This window comes from Selaginella moellendorffii, unplaced genomic scaffold (assembly GCF_000143415.4).
Source record: "Selaginella moellendorffii unplaced genomic scaffold, v1.0 SELMOscaffold_7, whole genome shotgun sequence".
Classification (NCBI taxonomy): Eukaryota; Viridiplantae; Streptophyta; class Lycopodiopsida; order Selaginellales; family Selaginellaceae; genus Selaginella; species Selaginella moellendorffii.
Genome location: NW_003314268.1, coordinates 300,536 through 321,814, shown reverse-complemented (window position 1 = coordinate 321,814; position 21,279 = coordinate 300,536). Strand labels below are relative to the sequence as shown.

General features: G+C 49.6%; 6 protein-coding genes and 2 non-coding genes across 8 annotated transcripts; 3 read left to right on the top strand and 5 right to left on the bottom strand.

Moving 5' to 3' along the window:
- Positions 1-1,372: 1,372 nt before the first annotated feature.
- Positions 1,373-2,791, bottom strand: LOC9652703 (protein BOBBER 1). The gene is made up of 6 exons (XM_024671579.1): positions 2,334-2,791; positions 2,067-2,239; positions 1,961-2,009; positions 1,717-1,904; positions 1,570-1,653; positions 1,373-1,506 (listed from the first exon to the last, which is right to left on the bottom strand). The coding sequence occupies exons 1-6, from the start codon at positions 2,764-2,766 to the stop codon at positions 1,468-1,470; spliced, it is 966 nt and encodes a 321-aa protein (XP_024527347.1). The 5' UTR covers positions 2,767-2,791; the 3' UTR covers positions 1,373-1,467.
- A 9,014-nt stretch (positions 2,792-11,805) lies between these two features.
- LOC9652702 (photosystem II stability/assembly factor HCF136, chloroplastic) lies at positions 11,806-13,665 on the bottom strand. The gene is made up of 8 exons (XM_002966084.2): positions 13,287-13,665; positions 12,998-13,233; positions 12,792-12,922; positions 12,589-12,721; positions 12,408-12,530; positions 12,273-12,347; positions 12,100-12,215; positions 11,806-12,042 (listed from the first exon to the last, which is right to left on the bottom strand). Exons 1-8 carry the CDS (start codon positions 13,636-13,638, stop codon positions 11,976-11,978), a joined length of 1,233 nt encoding a protein of 410 aa, XP_002966130.2. The 5' UTR covers positions 13,639-13,665; the 3' UTR covers positions 11,806-11,975.
- A 139-nt stretch (positions 13,666-13,804) lies between these two features.
- LOC112345066 (UDP-glycosyltransferase 72B1-like) lies at positions 13,805-15,781 on the bottom strand. The gene is made up of 2 exons (XM_024670978.1): positions 15,674-15,781; positions 13,805-15,599 (listed from the first exon to the last, which is right to left on the bottom strand). Exon 2 carries the CDS (start codon positions 15,545-15,547, stop codon positions 13,934-13,936), a length of 1,614 nt encoding a protein of 537 aa, XP_024526746.1. The 5' UTR covers positions 15,548-15,599; positions 15,674-15,781; the 3' UTR covers positions 13,805-13,933.
- LOC9652701 (probable arabinosyltransferase ARAD1) lies at positions 15,777-17,541 on the top strand. Its single transcript, XM_002966421.2, has 3 exons — positions 15,777-16,481; positions 16,538-16,797; positions 16,878-17,541. Exons 1-3 carry the CDS (start codon positions 15,806-15,808, stop codon positions 17,430-17,432), a joined length of 1,491 nt encoding a protein of 496 aa, XP_002966467.2. The 5' UTR covers positions 15,777-15,805; the 3' UTR covers positions 17,433-17,541.
- LOC112345108 (pentatricopeptide repeat-containing protein At4g02750-like) lies at positions 17,458-19,150 on the bottom strand. Its single transcript, XM_024671181.1, has 2 exons — positions 17,630-19,150; positions 17,458-17,517 (listed from the first exon to the last, which is right to left on the bottom strand). Exons 1-2 carry the CDS (start codon positions 19,148-19,150, stop codon positions 17,458-17,460), a joined length of 1,581 nt encoding a protein of 526 aa, XP_024526949.1.
- Positions 19,151-19,223: 73 nt separating this feature from the next.
- Positions 19,224-20,209, top strand: LOC9652700 (F-box protein SKIP1). Its single transcript, XM_002966420.2, has 2 exons — positions 19,224-19,585; positions 19,645-20,209. Exons 1-2 carry the CDS (start codon positions 19,224-19,226, stop codon positions 20,141-20,143), a joined length of 861 nt encoding a protein of 286 aa, XP_002966466.1. The 3' UTR covers positions 20,144-20,209.
- Positions 20,210-20,989: 780 nt separating this feature from the next.
- On the bottom strand, positions 20,990-21,061 carry TRNAW-CCA. The gene has a single exon. It is a non-coding gene; the product is annotated as a tRNA-Trp (tRNA).
- A 98-nt stretch (positions 21,062-21,159) lies between these two features.
- TRNAI-AAU lies at positions 21,160-21,233 on the top strand. The gene has a single exon. It is a non-coding gene; the product is annotated as a tRNA-Ile (tRNA).
- The last annotated feature ends 46 nt before the right edge of the window (positions 21,234-21,279 follow it).

The window sequence follows — 21,279 nt, the reverse complement described above, 5'->3', positions numbered from 1 at the left end:
GGCATTTGCTTCTTGTACACATATGTACTATATCTTCATCAACATCTTACACCAGGGCATTAAAGTGGATATTCATATATACCACGCAAGCTTTACTATTGCTGAGTTGCAAAAGACTTTTAGAGCTAACTAGATTTTCAAAAACTATTGATATTTATTCTCTATCAATAGTATATACTTATTATACTTTAGATAATTAAAAAAAATATATTTTCATTTCATATATTTATGAGTGTTCTTTTTGCAATACTCTGTAGTACTCGTGTGTTTTTATTTCTGTCTTTACCATCTCAAAAAATATTTCATAGTAATCTTTTGGGTATGTGATGTTGTAATGTATTGCAAGAGTATATATACCATCATATTGATCATCACCATTATTTGCACCAGAAGCTAGAAAATATTTAGGGCATTTCTTGAAAATCACGGAATTGCAATTTTCTAAAACAAATAAGAGGGATTCTTTTTCACCCAATTTATTGCATCCTTTGTCATTGCATTTATCTCCAACTTGTGATCACTATCTTTATTATCCTTTCTTTTTTTTCTCTTGTATGATTTAATTGTGATATAATGAAATGACTATTATAGCTTCTAGCCCTTGAATTATTACTTTGGGAAGAAAGATTGCAAGAGTAAATATTATTAACATTAAAACCCATAAACGTTCTTGTGTATTTCTCCTTTGAATAAGAGTGCAAATGAAGATTCATACATTAATGGTTATCGCCTTATATAGAATCTTATTTCAAATTTAATAATTTTTAAATTTTGACAAACTGATATTTACTGTACAGAGTACAAATTTAAAAAAGTGACAAAAATACTTTTTCTGTGAACATCTTATTTTATGTTCTAACAAACATCTCTATTATGGCATATAATTAATATTTAAATTAAATGTGTAGAGATTTGTGAAATTATAACCTTAATATTTTAAAGTTTATAATGTTTGTATTAAATTATAATTGAAAATTGAGCTCAACTTGTAATCTCAATTCTTCAACTTGTGAATTCAAAAGTGGTCCACACTCTCCATAACTAAAGCTTTTTCTGAGTTTGCCATCATGGCTAATTCATGAGGGAGGGGAGAATAACATAAGCCACAAAATATTCCAAGAATATTCTATGGCCTGTTTGGGAAATTAGCCTAGGGTTCACTTCTTCTCCAAATAGAAAGATAAAGAACTCCTCTCGCCTCCAATGGGCAAGTACTTGAGGCATTTCGCCAGGCAGCATCTTCAAAGTCTTGGGATCAGCATAGGCCACAGAATATAGCAAGGAAAGAGGACAAACAAATGCCACAAGGCAAAAGGAAAGTTTCACTTGCTCCTAGTGAATTTGCAATTTTATCGAATTTAGGACTAGAATATTCGCCCAAATTTGAAAAGTGAATGTTTTAAGGCTTAGAATATTCGCTTAAAACTATGAAATTGGCATGCTAAAGACATTCATACGGTCTCTACTCTAGCAGATTTTTGCCTTGGAGAAATCCATTTCCGGGTGCTGCCACAGCCAAAATCAAAATGAGAAAAGAAATCCCAAAACGCAAAAGAGAAAAGCTTTCACCTGTGCCATGAACTTCTTGAGCATCTCTTGCTTTTGCTGTTCTTCGGAGCTTGGCAATCCCATCGCCTTCTGCCGCTGGTCGTACTGCAAAACGAGGGAGACGAAGTAAACTAAGCAGCGAACAAAGACAGAAATGAAATGAAATACCATCATCTTCTCCACGGTCTGCCGAGTCTCTGCGTCCAAATCCCCCAGCTTGCTGTTCTCCGGCTCAACCTTTTGAGTGTCAATCTCTGGCTCGCCTTTCACAACGTTTTTCCACCACTCCATCCTGTTCGTCTTGGTGAGGAGGATAGAAAGGAACTTCTCCGCTTCCTTCTTTCCATCGCCAGCATCTAGATTGAGAGCAAGAAAATCATCCAACTCTTGATAAACAACCAGCAACACATACCAATGCTCCAGAAGCAGTCGTCCACCTTGACGGATGCATAGAGATCGCCCTGATAACAGAAAAAGCAACAGTGTGAGAGAATAGGAAAGAGAATCCCTTCACTCACCTCGAGAATTGGCGGCTGACCCTTGAGCCCAGCTTTTAGATGATTCTTCTTGATGTCACAGACGATATCTCGCGCCTTGATCTCTTTTGCAACGGGGATTTGCACCGTCAGCTCACTTAATGTTTGCGTCCACGAGTACTTTTCGAGATCGGCACCATTTCCAGCATTGATCTCTGCAAGAACACAAAGATTGTAAGCAGGAAGAAAAACCCAAGAACCGAAAGGATCAAGCAAAGAACTAAAAAGCAAAGAACAAAATAAACTTACTCAATCCGGTAGAGTTAGAACTCTCCACTTCCTTGACTTCGTTCTTGGTTTCCTGGACAGCCGCCGACGCCGATTGCTTGCCACTTGATCCACCGCCGGTGGCCTTATGCTTGTGCTCGCTCTCGAAATCCCGCGACGGCGCCGCCTCGGGCACCGGCACCGCATTCTTCTTCTTGCCATCGACGCGCCGCCTCTTGGCGCTAGACACGATCTCCGACAGCTGCCTCTCGAAGTATTCGTCGGGGAAGGCGGCCGAGCGGCGCGTGAGAAAGCCGATTACCGTTTTGAGCAGCTCCAGCGGCTGATCATTGTGCTCCTTGAGCAGCGCCTCCAAAATCTTGTCATGAGCAGCATTGCCGGAGTCCGACGGGGGAGCCGCGGCGACGGGCTTGGGGACCTCGGCCTCCTCCTCTACCTCAGAGATGATCGCCATCGCCCTGCCCTAAACTAGTTAGCCCTAAAAGCAAAAACAATTAAATATCATCGCAGCCGTCCGTCTTTAGAAACAAATCTTGGTCGATAATTTTTACTTAAATTTTGACATGAGAAAACCTCGCCACGTTGAATTAATTAAATTTCGCCATGAGAGAACCGATCCCCAGGTGCCATTTGCCTTCAATGGGAAAATGTTTGAGGCATTTTGTTTTTCCTTTCCTTGCTAAAATTATGTGAAAAGATGATTTGGGACTAGCTTTGACTATGGGATGCTGGCACGCTCGGTGCAAATCGTTGTGGGCAATCCGGAAACACTGAAAGCAGGGGTTGAAGGTTATCTCCTACAAGATTATCTGCTGCGGATCATATATCATCCAGGTTGGCGTAATTTCGCATAAACTTGCTTCATCAGAAGTTCTCATGTGTTTTTGTGTGCGTGCCGGAGCAGCAAGAGCTGGTTGTGGCGAATTCATTTCTGGGAGAGGTCAAGCTATCAGTGGCTATGATCCCTCCAAGTCAACTTTGAGTGGGAACAACAATGCCGACTTCTCAGGTCTGTTTAGAAATGCTGCACCCCAAACCAGCCATTTGCTTTGGGGTGTGAAGCTTTTGCATTTTCAGTCGTGACTGGTTCGTTTGTTAGCTTGTGGCGATGGTGAATTTCGAGAACTGGTTTTTTGGCGAATATTCAAATCCCTAAATTCCTATTCTTCCTTAAAGGATGGCGGCTGGATTGGCGGCGTTGGCGGCATTGGCGAGGAGGAGTCGTCCTGTCCGGGTGAGGAGATATTACAGCGTCGCACAGCCAAGCGATGACGACTACAACTGCTACAAATCCCTCGTCAACCTGCTCATGGAGCGTCTCTCTTTCCGCGTGGAATACCACATGGACATGATCCTCGACTTCTCCTTCTACCAGCGATTCGCCCGTGTCGCGACTGGCAGCGCCCGCGGTCTGAAATACCCGGCTCTCTTCATGGAGAACTTCTTCATTGCAGAGGAGGATCCATACTTCGACTACCCAGGCCCGGCGCCGGGCAAGGAATGGGTGGCGCGACTCTCCCCGCTGCTGGACGAGTGGGACGATCTGCCGACGAAGGAGCTGTGGCCGGCGATCGAGTTTGCGCAGAGGCTGGCGTGTGCTGCCGAGAGGGAAGTCTTTGCCGCGAGCGCGACGAGCTCGACAAGCTTCACAGAGTGGAGGGACGGTGTGCGCACGGTGGCTATGGATATCAATATGCAGTGGGAGTGCGCGGTTTGGGATTTCCGCTTCAAGAGACTGGCAAAGTGCGTGTGGGGGAGCAAACGAGAGTATGATTTTGTTCCCATTGACAAGCTGGACGCCGAGAGCTATTTCAGAGCCAAGGACGCTCTGGAGCGAGCACGAAAGGTGGTGGAGGCTGGCGCTCCAAGCTTTCCCGGTTTGCTCCCGCTGGCTGAGTCGCAGCTCCCGGTTGTGGCGAGGCTGGTGGAGCACCAGGCGCGGAAGTTCAGAATAGAAAATGAAAAATTCCAAAAATTTTAAGCGATCTTACCCACCGAGGTAGCGGCATTTTGCCGAGAATCACGATCTAGAAGGGTGTTCGATTTAATGCCGTGCGGCGACGTCGTATCTTGGACGGCGATTATTGTTGCATTGGCAAGACACGGCAGTGTGGAGATCTTCGAGCAGATGCCACAGAGAAACAGGAACGCGATACTGGAAGCTTATGCTCAGAATGGGCATCTGGAGGATGCGAGGCTTGTCTTCGATCGAATGCCTCACAGGGACATCATCTCGTGGAATGGAATGGTAGAGGCGTACACTCACAGGAAAATGGTGATCCGAGCCAAGGTTACCTTCGATTCGATGCCGCAGCGAAACAATCTCTCCTGGAACAGCTGCGGCGTATGCCCTGGCGGAAAAATGCACCATAGTTCAGCGTCTCTTTGACACCATGCCAGTGAAGAACACCGTACTTCGGCAATGTATGCCCAGTCCGGGCATATCGATCGAGCAATGGAGATCTTCCACGGCATGCTGGCTGCTGGATTGGAACCGGACGAGGTCTAGTTTGTGATGCCACGCAAGGAAGCTCGATCGAGGGTGGAGCTACTTTGCTCTCATGACTAGGGAGTTTAAGCTGGTGCCTTGGGCAGAGCACTACTACTGCATGGTGGATGTTCTTCGGCGGGTCGGGCAGCTCAAGCTGGCTGAGAGTCTGGCCAGCAACATGCCTTTTGTTCCAGATACCAAGGTTTGGGGATCTTTGGTAGCGGTGTGTGTGCCGCAAGAGAAAGAGATGGAGCGAGGGCTAAGAAAGCGTTTGAGATTGAGCCAGGAAATGCTGCTCCTTATGTATTGCTGTGTAATCTCTCCTTCACCTGGGAAAGATCCGACCTCTGCGAGTGCGCTGATAGAATTGCGGAGATGATATTTCATGCCATCGCATCAAAAAGCTCCCTGGTGCTGTGGATCTGCTCCTTCTTGCCAAAACCCTGGATCATCGTGTTCCAGGATGCAAGAACGCCTGGATCATCGTGTTCTTTGACACAAGATTGCGCTGCGGCTTGTGATCAAACATCTCCTTGGCTTGCCTAGCCTGGGAGAATACTGCGATCATACCATTCCAGGAGATGAGATCTAGTGCCGGCATCGCATTACAGATCGCCTTCATCGCCTGGAAATCCTGCCTCCATCGCCATTCCATGCCATAACATTGCGCTCGGGCGGAATAAAGCTTGGGCGGCATCAAATTGCCTGTTGCGAGTATATTCCAGCTGTGGGTGTTGGGGTGGAAGATGTAGTTGAATATTTTCGTGCGGTTGGGAGAGATGATTTTTTTGAGGTGGGAGTGTTCACAACCAAGTGAAATTTTCTATTTTTTAATATACAATTTTTCCTTCTAAAGAACTAAGATATTTTGATAAAGTAGCTTAATTACATAAAGATACAAATGCATTCTTGACAAACAAAGTTAATTGCACATTCACAATTTGCATAGTTCTTTAGTTCCAAAATTAAAGGAGTTTAAATTTTTTGTGGCATGTCACAAACTTTTGCAAGTTTCTAGAAAACAAAAATTTAGTCACTCGCCATCTCTAAAGACAGCCAAAAAAAGAAAAAAGTATACTGCATTTACATGTAGTGAAGGAATCACAAATATCCTAATGATGCATAAAATATATATAACACACCAAACATGCTCAATGGTAGAGAGTGATGAACATATGTAAGAAAATATTCAAAGCAAACCTAATTTTTTGTCAACATCTTCTGAATAAAACTCATGCCTTGAGTACCCCAACAATATACCATATTATTTTCTACTGGTATATTATATATTGTTTTCTACTGCATTATGTTCAAGAGCATTGTCAACTCCTACATCGTTTACACTGGCAAAATTTACATTTATCCTGTGTGTATGTGTTTAAAATCACATGCATACTATAACACACGACTATAATGAGTTGCCCCATGTATCAAGGCATGAGCATAGAATCCATATAATAGAGTTATAAAGGTAGACAATATAAATAGTATATAAGCTAGTATTTGAGAATTCATGAGGCAAGCTGGGTCTCACCTTTGTGTTTACACAACCTTGCAATATGCTAGTACAACAATTTAAAATTATTTACTACAAAAAAATTAATACCATAGTGCATAAGGCTCCACATCTATATAAGTGCCTTTGCTGTAACCTAGTGATCATTCAAGTGAAGTAGACAAAAGTTTGAGGCTCTAGAGAATCGTTGAGTATGTTCAGACTCCTATTTTTTCTTAGCTACATCAATGAAAAAAAGAAAGTGATCATCCAGATTGCAGAAGGCAAGAATGTATAGCATGTCCTTGTTAGAGGTAGAGATGATGTGGCAGTAGTTATGCCCACGTGGCAATAACTTTATGTATATGTACACAATCATATACAGATATATATATATACAGTTCTTCCTCCTCGTGTGTATGCCTTTCCACTTCCGCTTCCACTGCCAACATGTCCTGTCCCATCCCAGAGCCTGGGTGCCTCCAGGCATTGTTGCTATGGCGGGAATGCTCATGTCACGCTAATGCTATAGCTGCTAAGCCCTAGCTTTGCTGGCACTCCCTCTTTCAAGCATTTGCAGTCATGAAATGCCACAAGGATTTCTTGAGGCCTTCTCACTGCTTTAACTCACGGCAATGGTCTAGAATGTCATTCCTTAGGCTTAGGGGGGATGAATAGACACTCAATGAATGCAATAAGATGGGTCTTGCTTGTTGGCATTCCGGCATCGTAGCATATGACTAGAAAGGGGATTTAGCAAGCGCGTCTTGGTTGTTGTGCAAAATGCCTATGTACAGCAAAAGCCTTTTGGCATTTGCTTCAGAAAGGGAAGAACAAATGCAAATTCCTGGAAACACGTTCAGAGTATCAATGGTGGTGGATGAGAACACGCAGATGATTCTGAAGCTTCAAAATTGGAAGTGCAAGTTTGTTTCCCAGGAGTTTGTTCCTCCCACAGCAGTTCCCCCTCCTGGGTATTTTCTCCAAGCTGAAGCTACAAAGGACAGTGATATATGCAAAGGGGCATTGATTGTAATGCATGAAAAGTTTCTAAAACTCTTGGACATATGCATTACACATTACATGAAGCATGTGTTGCTTCTCAAAATGAGGGAATTCTATCCTAAAACAAATGTCCATCAAGTAGAATTGCAATTTCATCACATAATAAAGCTGTCCCAATTTGAAGCCATCACCAAAATTAAAGACAAGAAAGGCTTAAGGGATAGCTGTATAATTGACTTTAATTGGGTATAGCCTTTTACACCATGCCAAGTTGTGGTTGCTATATGAGCACTTGTTTACAAGGCTAAAATGGAATGCTTCTTTGAACTCACAGTAGAAGATATTCAACAATATTTTGACAAATTCAACATGAGAACTATCAGGAATAAAAAGGTGTGCTACACTCAAAACCTAATTGTACTCCCTTAGGACTACAGGTTTTCTAAGCCAAGGTTTAAAACCATAATAACAATTGAAGAATTGCATGATGTGAGCATGCTTCAAGTGGCAGAAGCCATGGGGCAATTGGAGCAAATGGGAAATGTTAAAATCCACAAGGCTCTCATGAAAACCTTGCACGCACAAAGAGTTCTAAAATAGAAGGGATTGTATTATCTACAAGCAATTTGTAATCTATCAAGGACTTCATGGTCCTCTAAGGAAATCCTTCTTATTGAAGTGGCTCCTCCTTCACCTCCTCCAGCATCTGCTCCTGATGCTCCACCAGCCTCACCACAATTGGGAGCTGCGACTTAGCCAGTGGGAGCAAACTAGGAAAGCTTGGAGTGCCAGCCTCCACCACCTTTTGTGCTTGCTCCAAAGCGTCCTTGGCTTTGAAATAGCTCTTGGCATCTGTGTTTCCTCACTTTTGTATGTGAGTAGTAAAGTTGGGGATTGCCAAGAGCTTTCCCAGTTTGCTCCCGTTGGCTGAGTTGCAACTCCCAATTGTGGCAAGGCTGGTGGAGCACCAAGAGCAGATGCTGGAGGAGGTGAAGAAGGAGCCACTTTGATAATAAGGATTTCCTTAAAGGACCATGAAATCTTTAACAAATTACAGATTGCTTGTAGACAATACAATCCCTTATATTTCAAAACTCCTTGTGTGTGCAAGGTTTTCATGAGAGCCTTACAAACTTCAACATTTCCCATTTGTTCCAATTGCCCCATGGCTTCTACTACTTGAAGCATGCTCATAACATGCAATTCTTCAATTTTCATCATGGTTTTAAACCTTGGCTCAGGAAATTTCTAGTCTTGAAGGTGCATAATCAAGTTTTGAGCATAGTACACCTTTTTATTCCTAACAATTTTCATGTTGAATTTATCAAAATATTGTTGAATACCTTTTACTATGAGTTTACAGAAGCATTCCGTTTTAGCCTTGTAAAGAAGTGCTTATGCAATAGCTATAGCTTAGCATAGTGTGAAAGGCCATACCCAGTTAGGATCAATCATACAACTATCCCTCAAGCCTTTCTTATCTTTAATTTCAATGATGGCTTCAAATTAAGACAACTTCATTATGTGATGAAATTGCAATTTTACTTGATGGACATTTGTTTTAGGATAGAATTCCCTCATTTTGAGAAGCAACACATGCTTCATGTAATGTGTAATGCATATATATAAGAGTTTTAGAAACTTTTCATGCATTACAATCAATGCCCCTTTGCATATATCATTATCCCTTGTAACTTCAGGTTGGAGCAAATACCCAAGAGGGGGAATTGCTGTGGGAAGAACAAATTCCTAGGAAACAAATTTGTACTTCCAAATTTGAGGTTTCAAAATCATCCACATGTTCTCATCCACCACCATCGACACTCTGAACGTGTTTCCAGGAATTTACATTAGTTTTTCCTTTTTTGAAGCAAATGCCAAAAGGCTTTTGCTGTACATAGGCATTTTGCACAACAGCCAAGACACCCTTGCCAAATCCCCTTTCTGGTTATATGCTGTGATGTTAGAGCACCAAGAAGCAAGACCCATCTCATTGCATTCATTGAGTGTCCATTCATTCCCCTAAGCCTAGGGAATGACATTCTGGACCATCGCCATGGGTTAAAGCAGTGAGAAGGCCTCAAGAAATCCTTGTGGCATTTCATGACTGCAAATGCCTAAAAGAGGGAGTGCCAGTAAAGTTAAGGCTTAACAGCTATGATGTTAACATGACACAAACATTCCCACCATAGCAGCAATGCCTGGGAGGTGCTCAGGCTCTAGGACAGGACAGGGCATGCTATACATTCTCACTTGCTGCGATCTGGATGTTCACTTTCTTTTTTTCATTGATGTAGCTGAGAGAAAAGAAGAGTCTGAGTGTACTCAAGGATTTTCTAGAGCCTCAAACTTTCATCTGCTTCACTTGAATGACGCTGTAAACTTCCCAACTAGATTTTTGGCAGAATGGGGAAATTCTACCTTTCGTAAAATTTTCTCCAGATACAAAGGTGTGGAATTCACACGAGCTACTTTGGGAACCAATGTAAATCCTTGGGTTGTTTCCAGCTGCTGGCATCGAATCAAGTAACTACAGCTTAATCTATCAAAAGCCAGAGCAAAACAGCGTCAACCAAGCCTGTGATCACACTTATTCTCCAATCGCTCAAGGCAACTCCCCCGCACATAAAGAAAACGAGATCTCACAGGTGTCTTGAGATCTACCAAATGGACCCGAGTCTGCGGAGTTCCTGTCAAAGGCATTTTCTACTACTCTTTTCTCTTGCAGTTTGTAACTCTCTTGTGCTAAACACGCACCAGCAACTTGGACAAAAGTATGGCAAGACATCTTCTTTCTCTGGTAAAGCCTTGGAATTTGAAATGATCTCAATTACTGAAAAAGTGGAGGACATTGCAAGTTTCAAAATTTTGAGAATATGAAAGTTGAAAAAATTCAAAAGTTTTCAAGTGATCTTACCCCAGAGATTGCACAGCAATACATAAGGAGCAGCATTTCCTGGCTCAATCTCAAACGCTTTCTTGGCTGCTTGATTCCCTCGCTCCATCTCTTGCTCTTGCGGCACACACACCGCTACCAAAGATCCCCAAACCTTGCTATCTGGAACAAAGGGCATGTTGCTGACCAGACTCTCAGCCAGCTTGAGCTGCCCGACCCGCCGAAGAACATCCACCATGCAGTAGTAGTGCTCTGCCCAAGGCACCAGCTTAAACTCCCCAGTCATGAGAGCAAAGTAGCTCCACCCTTGATCGAGCTTCCCGGCGTGGCTGCAAGCCGAGAGCATGATCACGAACGAGACCTCGTCCGGTTCCAATCCAGCAGCCAGCATCCCGTGGAAGATCTCCATTGCTCGATCGATATGCCCGGACTGGGCATAAGTTGCCGAGAGTGAGTTCCACGAGACGGTGTTCTTCCCTGGCATGGTGTCAAAGAGACGCTGAGCTATGGTGGATTTCCCAGCCAGGGCATACGCCGCGGCGATGGTGTTCCAGGAGAGATTGTTGCGCTGCGGCATCGAATCGAAGGTGGCCTTGGCTTGGATCACCATTTTCCTGTGAGTGTACGCCGCTACCATTCCATTCCACGAGACGATGTCCCTGTGAGACATTCGATCGAAGACAAGCCTCGCATCCTCCAGATGCCCATTCTGGGCATAAGCTTCCAGCATCGCGTTCCATGAAACAGTGTTCCTCTGTGGCATCTGCTCGAAGATCTCTCTCGCGGATTCCACACTGCCCTGTCTTGCCAATGCCACAAGCATCGCCGTCCAGGACACGACGTCGCGGCACGGCATCGAATCGAACACCGCGCTGGCGCCTTTCAGATCGTGATTCTCGGCAAATGCCGCTAGCATCGCGTTCCAGGCGACGAGATTTCGCTCGGGCATGGCGTCGAAGAGCTCCTTCGCCTGGGAAAGATCCGACCTCTGCGAGTGCGCCGATAGAATCGCCGTCCAGGAGATGATATTTCGCCACGGCATCGCATCGAAGAGCTCCCTGGCGCCGTGGATCTGCCCCTTCTCGCCGAAACCCTGGATCATCGTGTTCCAGGACACCACATTCTTGTCCGGGAGGCCCCAAAACATGATCTCTGCCTCGCGGATCTGCCCGGCCAGCAAGAACGCCTGGATCATCGTGTTCCAGGACACGAGATCGCGCTGCGGCATGCGATCAAACATCTCCTTGGCCGCCGCGAGGTGCCCTGCCTGGGAGAATGCCGCGATCATACCATTCCAGGAGACGAGATCCGGCGCCGGCATCGCATTGAAGATCGCCTTCATCGCCTGGAAATCCTCGCGCGCCGCCTCCATCGCCAGGATCGAGTTCCACGCCACGACGTCGCGCTCGGGCATGGCGTGGAATAGAGCTTGGGCGACATCAAATTGCCCGTTGTGGGTATATGCCGCGATGAGTATATTCCAGCTGTGGGTGTTGGGGTGGGAGATGCCGTCGAATATCTCGCGCGCCTCGTCCATGCCGCCCGCCTTGCCGTACATCTCCATGAGGAGATTGGCGAGGAATCTATTAGGCCAGAGAGGACTGTCTAGAACTCGAGCGTGAATTTGTCTGGCGATGTTTAGATCTTTGGAGCTCGAGTGGGATTTTACAAGCGCTGCCAGGGATTGGAGCTGCTGCTGCTGTAGCAAATTCTCTACTGCCGATGAACTGGGCGATCGGGAAACCATCGCCCAGTTGATAGTTTTGATGGAGATTCTTAGCTGAGGTAGCGGAGAAGAACACCATCGTTGCCTAGCACGAAGCCTTTTTTGTTGTCGAGGAACCTGTGATTGTTTTAGACGGAAGTGAGATTAAAAAATTTAGAAGCGAGAAGAGCTTACTTGACAGAGTATAAGTTGGCAGCAATGCTGTCCGCGACTCTATCTCGGCTCCAAGTGTTTCCTCCATCGGTTGTCTTGAGCAGCATGCCACTTCCACCGGCAGCCCAAGCTTCGTCCTGGTAGAAAACAAAAACACATTTTCAATTCTATCGTTCCAGTGCTGACATTCACACCTTAGACCGGTATCCCAAGTCTAAAATCCCGAATCCCCTGCTTGGAATGCTGGCCTCTTCGAAATCCTCGCACACCTTTTTAAAACATCAAACATCAAACATCAAAAAAGAAAGATAAACGAGAAGGAAACTTACACCCAAGCATTTCCCAAGGTAGAGACCACCTCCACGAACAACAAGCCAAAGACCACCATCAGCACGCCATCCCATGTTTTGAATGCGTCGGGCACTCCTCCTGTTGTGAGGTTGCCAGTAAGGCTGAACCACGAAAACAGATCAACATCGTGACTTGCAGCTTAAGATCACAACCATTTACCTGGCCGGGCTCCCAGGTCATATAGAAGTTGCCCCTGCTAGACACCGCAACGTAGTCACCTTGCGGTGAGCGATTCACTGTGTTGAAAGTTCCCGTGTAGTAACTAGCTCCACTGATTCCACTTGACACAGTTCTGGCAGATCATCTAACACAACTCAATAAACTTCCAATCGCTAGAGGAACAAAAAAATGCTTCTCTTTACCTGTTAAGAGTTGCCGAGACCGTCTCCTCCACTGCGGCCTTCCAGTTGTAACCAGCATTGGATGTTACATAGATCGCTCCTTCGTCGGTGACCATCTCTGCTTGCTTGTCTCCAGTTGCTTGAATCACCACCTGGAAATGGAAAGCAAAAAGAAGGTATGAATGAGAGCGCCAAGAACAGCACTTCTCTAGATGCTAGAACTTAACTGGATTGCCAGGAAGCCGAGAGCTCAAGGGAATTCTCTCCCAGGTCTCGCCAGCATTGGATGTGTGGAGAAGAATCGCGGGCTTTCCAATGATCCATCCTTCCTTGCCTTTGAAGCTGATGGAATTAAACCTGTAGTTGAAATCCTCCTCCTCGGCGGATGCAACGCTCCTGGGAGACCACGATCTTCCACCGTCCTTGGTTTCCAGCAGCGTTTGCCTCGTCCCGAGCAAGAATCCTGCCAGGAACACCGATATTTCGGAAAATTCAGCGCCATTAACCGATACAAACCTCGATTCGGCTCGTCCGGAACGAAGGAAAGATCGAGAAGAACAACGCCGGGATCAATCGGCAGCGGGACCTTCTCCCATTGCGACAGCTGCTCCTCGGCTGCGGACGACCTCAGCGTCGGCAATGCGATCACCAAGCCAGCGCTAGCAGCGGCGCCGCCAAGGAAGCTCCGCCTGCCACCACAGCCGACCGAAGAACCCTGATTTTGATCGCTGGAGGAAGAACACGACGCTCTTGTGAATGCTGCGCGCTGGGACGACGCCGCCGTCGACGAGCGATTGCGCGGGAGCGCGAGACCTGCGAACTGCTGCGACGAGGCGGCAGCCATAGCCGATCTCCCTAGACCGCTCATATAAAGAGATGAGGATTATAAACAAGAGAACAAACCAAGGCACAAAGAAAGAAAAAATTAAAAGATCCAATCCCCAAGCAAGCAAATGCTTAAGTACCTCTCCCACGTAAGAGAAGAAGAAAAAAAACACTACGTAGAAACCTTCGCAAGCAAGAAAAAAATCACGTAGAAACCTTTCGACGTAGTAGATCATACCCATAAAAATTTGTTTTCCACTGCTGCCCCGCCCGGTATGAAAAGGTAAAAAAGAAAGAAATTTACCCACCACCCGGAATTAAAGGTAGATCGCCACTTTTTACTGCGGCTGGTGGGCGTGGCGCAGTACCTCGGTAACAAACGGCCGCAATGGCTCCTGCGTCGCCGCCTCGCACGCCGCACGCCGCAGTGCCGCGGCACGCCGCCGCATCGCCGCGGCCTCCTCCCCGACCGTGACCGCGCGTACCGCGGCCTCCACCTCAGCACGCCCCACGAGACGCTCGTCGCCGTCGCCAATCACCTCCACCGCCACGTGGAGCACGTCAACCAGGTAGCGACACGTGGGGAGATGGTCCATGGTGATGGGCCACGCCAGCATGGGCAGGCCGCCCAGGGAGATGCACTCGAGCACCGAGTTCCACGCGCACGTCGTCACGAACGCGCCCGTGGAGGAGTGACTGAGGATGACGAACTGCGGCGCCCAGCCAACGTAGAAGAAGCCCTTGTTGCTACTCGCCATCCTCTCCACGAATCCCTCCGGGAGAGCTTCCATCTCCTGGACGCGCGAGAACACCCACAGGAATCCCTGCTCGCTCGCCTCCAATCCCACCGCCAGCTCCAAGATCTGGGCGCGCGACAGCGAGATCCAGCTCCCGAAACATATGTAGAGCACCGAGGTCTCCGGCTGGCCGTCGAGCCACTCCTTGCATCGCTGCTCGTCGGCGCTCTTGACGAGACGATCGCGGTGCTCCTTGATCTCCTCCACCGCGCGATCGCCCGTGGGCTTGGCCAGATCGAGCTTGAAGAACTCGGGCGGGAGGAGCGGGCCGACGGCGTAGACCTTGGATTTGGTGGCCTTGGCGTCGAGGCGGAGCACGTCCAGGGGGCCGTTCTCGAGGTCGTAGAAGGTGTTGATCATGAGGCGATGGAACTCGGCCAGGAGATTGCTGTGCTCGGAGAAGAGGAGATTCAAGACGTGGGACGTCTCGCGGTAGTAGTCGGAGATGTCGTGTGGGCGGAATGGTGGCAGCCCCGGGATGACGAACCCATCAGCGAGCTTGGAGGGGAGCGTCTGCTGCGAGGCCGACATATGGAAGATGATGCTGGCGGCGGAGATCGGGCAGAAGACGCAGATCGGGACGAGGCTGGCGTTCTCGGCCAGGAATCCATCGCTGGCCGAGGAGAAGAGCATGTAATCCATCACGGCGTACACGGGCGGCGATGGTGAGCGCCTGATCTCGTCGAATTTGCGGCGGAGGGCCTCGCCGTGCATCTGGAACATGGACATGGTGCTGGCCACGGCGCACATATCCACCTGGAGCCGCCGCGCGCCGGTGGCGATGGATCGGCTGCTGGGCTGCCAGGAGTCCTCGTCCTCGGCCATGTCCAGCACCTCGAGCAGCACGTCCAGGCCGTCGGTGGGATTGTTGTTGAGGACTCGGCGGAGCGGGCGATTCCCGGGGATGAGCACGGTGACCGAGAGCCCCATCTGCGCGAGCTTCTGCCCCAGGATCATCATCGGATTGAGATGGCCGACGCGGACGAGCGGGCAGAGGACGACGTGCGCGGACTTGCGGCGGCAGTTTGCCCAATCCACGCGACCTGGAATTCCTCCTCCCCCGCCGCCATTGCTGCTGCTGCTGCTGGTGTTCGTCGCCGCCGTGGGCTCGGATCCCGCTACCATGGTGTGCGCCATACCTACAGCGGCGGCCATCACTGGCGCATCCAGATCGGAGGCACCGCGCGTGGGAATGGAAGATTTTCACCTGGCGGAGGAGAGAATGAGATTCGAGAAGCGAGATTACGGAGGTGGGAGAGGAGTATCGATCGGGGAGCTCACCAGATCCGGCGCCGCGACGATCCCCGCTGGGCAGGGCGAGGGTTTAGAACTCTTGGAACCAAGAAATGGGGCTAAAATCCCTAGAAATTATCGCATATTGGAGAGGCCGACCACGACGAAACGGGACTGTGGATGGATGGAATGGACTTTACACCCAGTGCGTACGGACTCACGGCCGAATTGGAATCCGGCTCTCAAGTCCGTGGAGTGGACTCCAAAATATTTTCTAGGGTTCTTCCCTATTTCTTTCTCTCGAATCGAATGCAGCTGCCCCGATGCGGTGCTTCTTCCGCCGCGATCACGATCGTTGCGTCTCAGATCACATTCCTCGTCCTGTTCTACTCCAATCCATCGGGGTTTTCTTTGAAGCGGGCAGCTGTCGACGACGATCGGAGCTGGAGCGGCGGCATTGGCGTCCACATTGCGAATCTCTCTCGCGATTTCAACTACGGCCTGGTGAGGAGCTATCCAGGGAGTGCTGTGAGCCAGATCGATGCTTTCCCGGCGTACCCTGACGATCCTCTCGTCAGACAGTACAGCGCGGAGTATTGGATTCTGGGAGATTTGGAAGCGGGAAGCGATGCGTCGTTCGCCCGCAGGGTTTTGGATCCAGACCAGGCGGATGTGGTGTTCGTGCCGTTCTTCGCAGCGCTCAGCGCGGAGGCACAGCTCAGGAATGGGAAGGGGCATTTCAGGCACCGCAAGGATAATGAGGATTACGAGAGGCAGAGGGCGGTCATGGAGATTGTGACGAGCTCCTCGCGGTGGCAACGCTCGGGTGGAAGAGATCACGTCTTCGTTCTCACAGGTAGGCCTACGCAAACAAAATCTTCGTTTTACCAAACTCTCGGATGAATGAATTAGATCCGATGGCCATGTACCACTTCCGGGCCGAGATAGCCAACTCCATCCTTCTGGTTGTGGATTTTGGTGGCTGGTACATGGAAGATGCAAAGAGCTCTAGAAATTTGAGCAGTCCCCAGCCCATCTATCACACTCAGGTTTCGTTGATCAAAGATGTCATCGTTCCATATACTCACCTTCTTCCAACGCTAGCACTCTCGCAAGACAATGCCGTTCGCAGCACGCTTCTCTACTTCAAGGGCGCAAGATATCGTCACAGAGTACGTACTTTTTTATTGTAATCTAATTGTTCTACATCGTGTTTGGTTTCTCATTTTTCTTCCTTTTGTTTCTCTCGTAGACTGGACTTGTTCGGGACCAGCTATGGAGTGTTCTCGATGGCGAGCCCGGAGTGTTGCTAGAGGAAGGCTTTCCCAACAGAACAGGCCAGGTCCAAGCAGTCCAAGGCATGAGAAACTCTCACTTTTGCCTCCACCCTGCCGGCGACACGCCCAGCTCCTGCCGTCTGTTCGATGCAGTGGCAAGCCTGTGCATACCCGTGATCGTCAGCGACAGTATCGAGCTACCGTTCGAAGGCATGCTCGACTACACGCAATTCGCCATCTTTGTGTCAGTTCACGACGCTTTGCTGCCGAAGTGGCTCGTCCGGCACCTGAGCAGCTTCAGCAGCAAGGTCAGGAATCAGATGCGTCACAACCTGGCTAGTTTACAGCACCATTTCGAGTACGAGAATGGTTTTCCCGGCGGCAGAGGTGCTGCTATCAAGGATGGAGCCGTCAACATGATCTGGAGGAAAGTCCGCTCCAAGCTTCCGGGTGTTCGAGAGGCGATTGCTCGGGACAGGAGAAGACCCTCCAACGCTCAATTGCCACCCGCTCGGTGCCAGTGCATTTAGAGAAGCTGCTGGAGGAGCTCGTCATTTACCAAGGAGCAGAACTTGGCACTGAATAAGCTACTGCTCGACAACGTCTCGAACTGGCCTGCTCGATCCAGGATCTCGATCAAGCAAGAGTGGTGTTCCTCCAGTGGAAAGAGCCCGTGATCGTCTCTCATGGAGACAAAGTAGCGGCAGCCTTCCCGGACCAAACCAACGTGTTTGCAAGCGACCATGACGCTGAGGATCGAGACTCTACTGGGTTTGAGACCCTCGAGCAGCATGATCCGGAAGTACTCGATGGCGATCCAGCCAGAGCCAGAGTGAGCAAAGATCGTCACCATGGTCGTCCAGGAGAGAACGTCGAGCTCGGGTATTCTCCTAAACAAGGCCGTGGCTCCCTCGATATGCCCGTTTTGGGCATAGCCTTGGAGCATGGTCGTCCAGGACACACTGTTTTTTTGTGGCATTCTATCAAACAGAGCCTTTGCCGCGTCCATATGCCCGTTTCCGGCATATGCGTGGAGCATCGCGGTCCACGACACAACGTTGTGTTGTGGCATCTCATCGAATATTTCCTCGGCGGCTCCCAGACGGCCCTCCCCCGAGTAGCCCTGCAGCATCTCCGTCCATGACACGATATTGCGTGAGGGCATTTTGTCAAAGATTCCCTTGGCCTCTTCAATACGGCCGATGTGGACGTACGCGTGGAGCAGCGTTGTCCACGATACGAGATTCCTCTCGTCCATGGCGTCGAATACTCGCTTTGCCGCGTAGATATGCCCTCCCTGGGCATATGCCGCGATCATGACATTGTAGGAGATTGTGTCTCGGCAGGGCATTGCGGTGAAGGTAGACTCGGCTGCATCAAGATGGAAGGTATGGGCATATGCTCCCAGCATTGCATTCCATGATACCATGTTGTAAACTGGCATGGCTGTGAATGTGGCTTGCGCGGCATCTACATTCCCATTCGCGGCATATGCCTGGAGCATTGCGTTCCACGAGACAAGGTTCCACTCTGGCATGCTCTGGAACGTCGATTCAGCGGCATCTACGGCTCCGCTTACCCCATGTGCCGTCACCATTGTGTTCCACGTCACCACGTTGCGCTCAGGCATTGTTTCAAAAAGAGCCTTGGCGGCGTTTAGATGCCCGTGTTGGGCATATGCCCCAAGCATAGCCGTGATAGATACCACGTCCCATTGTGGCATGGCGTGGAAGGTCTGCCGCGCGGCATCGATCTGGCCGTTGATCGCGTACGCTGCGATCATCGCGTTCCAGCTCACGATGCTTTTCTTCGCCATGCTCGCAAAGATGCCCTCGGCATCTTCCAGATGCCCGTTCTTGGCACAGGCGCCGATCATAATCGTCCAAGAGGAAGCGTCCGGGGCGCGCATCGATTCCAAGACGGCGCGCGCGTCGGCCAGGCTGTGGCATCGGGCGTACATCTGGAGGAGGAGATTGGCGAGGTCGGGATCGTCGCGGTGTCGATCGCTGCGACGAATGCAGGCGTGGATCCAGCGCACTTTGGCCAGATCTTGAGCGTTCCCACAGCATCGAAGAATGCAGGCGAAGAGCTCCTTGATCGGGTCCCAGGCAAGATCTAGGCGACGGCGCGGGTGGGACTCGAGCGGATTCATCGAAATATCGGGGTCCGGTGTGATCGCTGGCTGGATCGAAATATCGAGACGCCGGGAGCGATCGAGATGCTGAGTAGCGGCAGCCGGCAGCGCCATCGGCAGATTTCAATCACAATGCCCTTCCCAATCTCGGGCTAGATAGCAGTGGCGTCGTTTCTTGATCAAGATCATGACCGACGAGGAGGGAAATGGCCTGGAAGATGAGCAATCTTTCTCCTGCTGGGAGCAGCTACTTCCCGATCTTCTGGCGCAGATCCTTGCGAGGCTGCCGTTTGAGGAGAGATTCTTGAGCGCGCCACTGGTTTGCAAGAGATGGAACAGGGCATGCAAGGAGGAGCCGCATTGCTGGACGAGCGTGGACATAGAGCCGTGGTTCCTGGCGCGCGTGCAGCAGGATTTCTGGTGGGAGTTCGAGTGTGACGATCAGATCAAGTGGATCATCCACGAGGTCGTCGATCGGAGCCGCGGGATGCTCCAAGACCTGCGCACCATGCATTGCTGCGATTCCTCCCTGGAATACATCGCTCACAGGTATGATCTCTCGTCCCTTGGAAGAACACTGGAAAAATTTTCGATGATCGATCCAACAGGTGCCCGAAGCTCGTGAGCTTGGGGATCCGGAACAGCCTCCGCGTGACCGATTCCTCGGCGATGACGCTCGCGTACAAATGCCCGCTCCTGGCATCGATCGACATCAGCGACTGCTACAATATCTCCAGCGCCGGATTGGAAGCCCTGGGGCGGCACTGCCCGCGCCTGATCCGGCTCAAGCGAAACATGCTGAGGAACAGCGACCGGATCGAGCGGAACAAGCTCCTGGCCAGAGGGGACGACGACGAGGCGCTGGTGCTATCGCGATCCCTGCGCGGGATCAAGCACCTGGAGATGAAGAGGGGCGAGCTCTCGGACGAGGGATTGCTCCACATTGCCCGCGGCTGCTCGCGCCTCGAGTATCTGGATGTGTCGCTGTGCGCCAAGCTGAGCGCCAAGGGGCTGGACGCCGCCGCGGGGATGCTAGAGAAGAGCTTGAAGATTTTCATCCGCCCCAAGCAAACCCTCCCAGATTTGCTCTGGGTCTTCTTCCAGTAGGAGCCCTAATCCTCTATTAGTTAGGGTTCTAGCTGAGCAACGACTCCATGGAAGCCCTCTACGTGCTCCGCCACCTGCAAGCCCGCCATTGATCACTGGGTGGCGTTCCTCCCGACCCCAGCCCGAGCACGAGCCCGAGCAAGAGCCCTCTCGAGGCTGGCGATCTTCAATAACTCGCTGGGCTTGTGGATGCTCCAGATCACACATTTGTGTGCGCTGCTGCCTCGGCCGACGAAGATCCTCCCAGGAACCTCTCCCCTTTCAGAGGGGTCGGGATCCTGGAAGTCTTCACGGTTGTCGTCGCTACAGAGCACGTATTCAAGCTGGCGAGGATCGAGAGCATGTCCGACGATCGATTGGATTCGTGGGAGGTGAAGCGGTATCTCAAGCTCGAGGACGGTAGTGTGCTTGACGAAGGTGGTGGCAAGCACCTTGTGCGGTACGCGCTGGATTTGGCCGGCAGGAGGGTGATCGCTTACTCCATGGAGTCCATGTGAGACGATTCGTGGCTTTGTTCTCGTTTCACCTCGACTCTCACCTGGACTTTCGAGCCCAAAGAGCTACTCCAGTGTGGGAATCGAGTGGCTTTGGTTGGGGGGAGTGGCTTGTTCTTGGAGGTCTGGGAGCTCACCCGCGATCGCGGAAAGAATGCTCGTGTGCTGCTCGGATGGCGCGCAAATGCTGTGGGCGCTACTGCGTGATGGGCTGCTGCTGCTGCTAAGCTACGATTGGGATTGCCATGAGCATCGCGCTCGTGGATCAGATGTTTGTTGGTGCGATGATCCATACGAGAGAAAAAATGAGGTTCTATAGAACGAATGGAGGAAGACAAAAAGAAATTCTCTTTGGATCCGGCGTGATTCGAACACGCAGCCTTCTGATCTGGAGTCAGATGCGCTATCATTGCGCCACGGATCCTTTAGTTGTTATAAACATTATTACTAATATTTCTACAAACCATAAATTAGCTATCTGCGATGCATTGTAAGCTGAAACTTGACAATGTTGTCATGTGAGGCCTATTAGCTCAGTTGGTCAGAGCGTCGTGCTAATAACGCGAAGGTCGCAGGTTCGAGACCTGCATGGGCCAATGATTCTTGTAAAATGCTTTCTTATTATTAATAAAGAAAAAATTG

Excerpts from the sequence above, each read along its gene's own strand:
- LOC112345108 (XM_024671181.1), bottom strand. The coding sequence starts at position 19,150 with ATGGCGCTGCCGGCTGCCGCTACTCAGCATCTCGATCGCTCCCGGCGT. Across the intron at positions 17,518-17,629 it reads TCATGGTCGCTTGCAAACAC|GCCAGTTCGAGACGTTGTCG; the intron begins GTTGGTTTGGTC and ends TGGATCGAGCAG.
- LOC9652701 (XM_002966421.2), top strand. The coding sequence starts at position 15,806 with ATGGATGGAATGGACTTTACACCCAGTGCGTACGGACTCACGGCCGAA. Across the intron at positions 16,482-16,537 it reads TCACGTCTTCGTTCTCACAG|ATCCGATGGCCATGTACCAC; the intron begins GTAGGCCTACGC and ends TGAATGAATTAG. Across the intron at positions 16,798-16,877 it reads GCGCAAGATATCGTCACAGA|ACTGGACTTGTTCGGGACCA; the intron begins GTACGTACTTTT and ends TTTCTCTCGTAG.
- LOC9652700 (XM_002966420.2), top strand. The coding sequence starts at position 19,224 with ATGACCGACGAGGAGGGAAATGGCCTGGAAGATGAGCAATCTTTCTCC. Across the intron at positions 19,586-19,644 it reads CTGGAATACATCGCTCACAG|GTGCCCGAAGCTCGTGAGCT; the intron begins GTATGATCTCTC and ends TCGATCCAACAG.
- LOC112345066 (XM_024670978.1), bottom strand. The coding sequence starts at position 15,547 with ATGGCCGCCGCTGTAGGTATGGCGCACACCATGGTAGCGGGATCCGAG.
- LOC9652702 (XM_002966084.2), bottom strand. The coding sequence starts at position 13,638 with ATGAGCGGTCTAGGGAGATCGGCTATGGCTGCCGCCTCGTCGCAGCAG. Across the intron at positions 13,234-13,286 it reads TCCGGACGAGCCGAATCGAG|GATTCTTGCTCGGGACGAGG; the intron begins GTTTGTATCGGT and ends TGTTCCTGGCAG. Across the intron at positions 12,722-12,791 it reads GTCTCGGCAACTCTTAACAG|AACTGTGTCAAGTGGAATCA; the intron begins GTAAAGAGAAGC and ends ATGATCTGCCAG.
- LOC9652703 (XM_024671579.1), bottom strand. The coding sequence starts at position 2,766 with ATGGCGATCATCTCTGAGGTAGAGGAGGAGGCCGAGGTCCCCAAGCCC. Across the intron at positions 1,654-1,716 it reads AGACCGTGGAGAAGATGATG|TACGACCAGCGGCAGAAGGC; the intron begins GTATTTCATTTC and ends CTCGTTTTGCAG. Across the intron at positions 1,507-1,569 it reads TCAAGAAGTTCATGGCACAG|CACCCGGAAATGGATTTCTC; the intron begins GTGAAAGCTTTT and ends TGGCTGTGGCAG.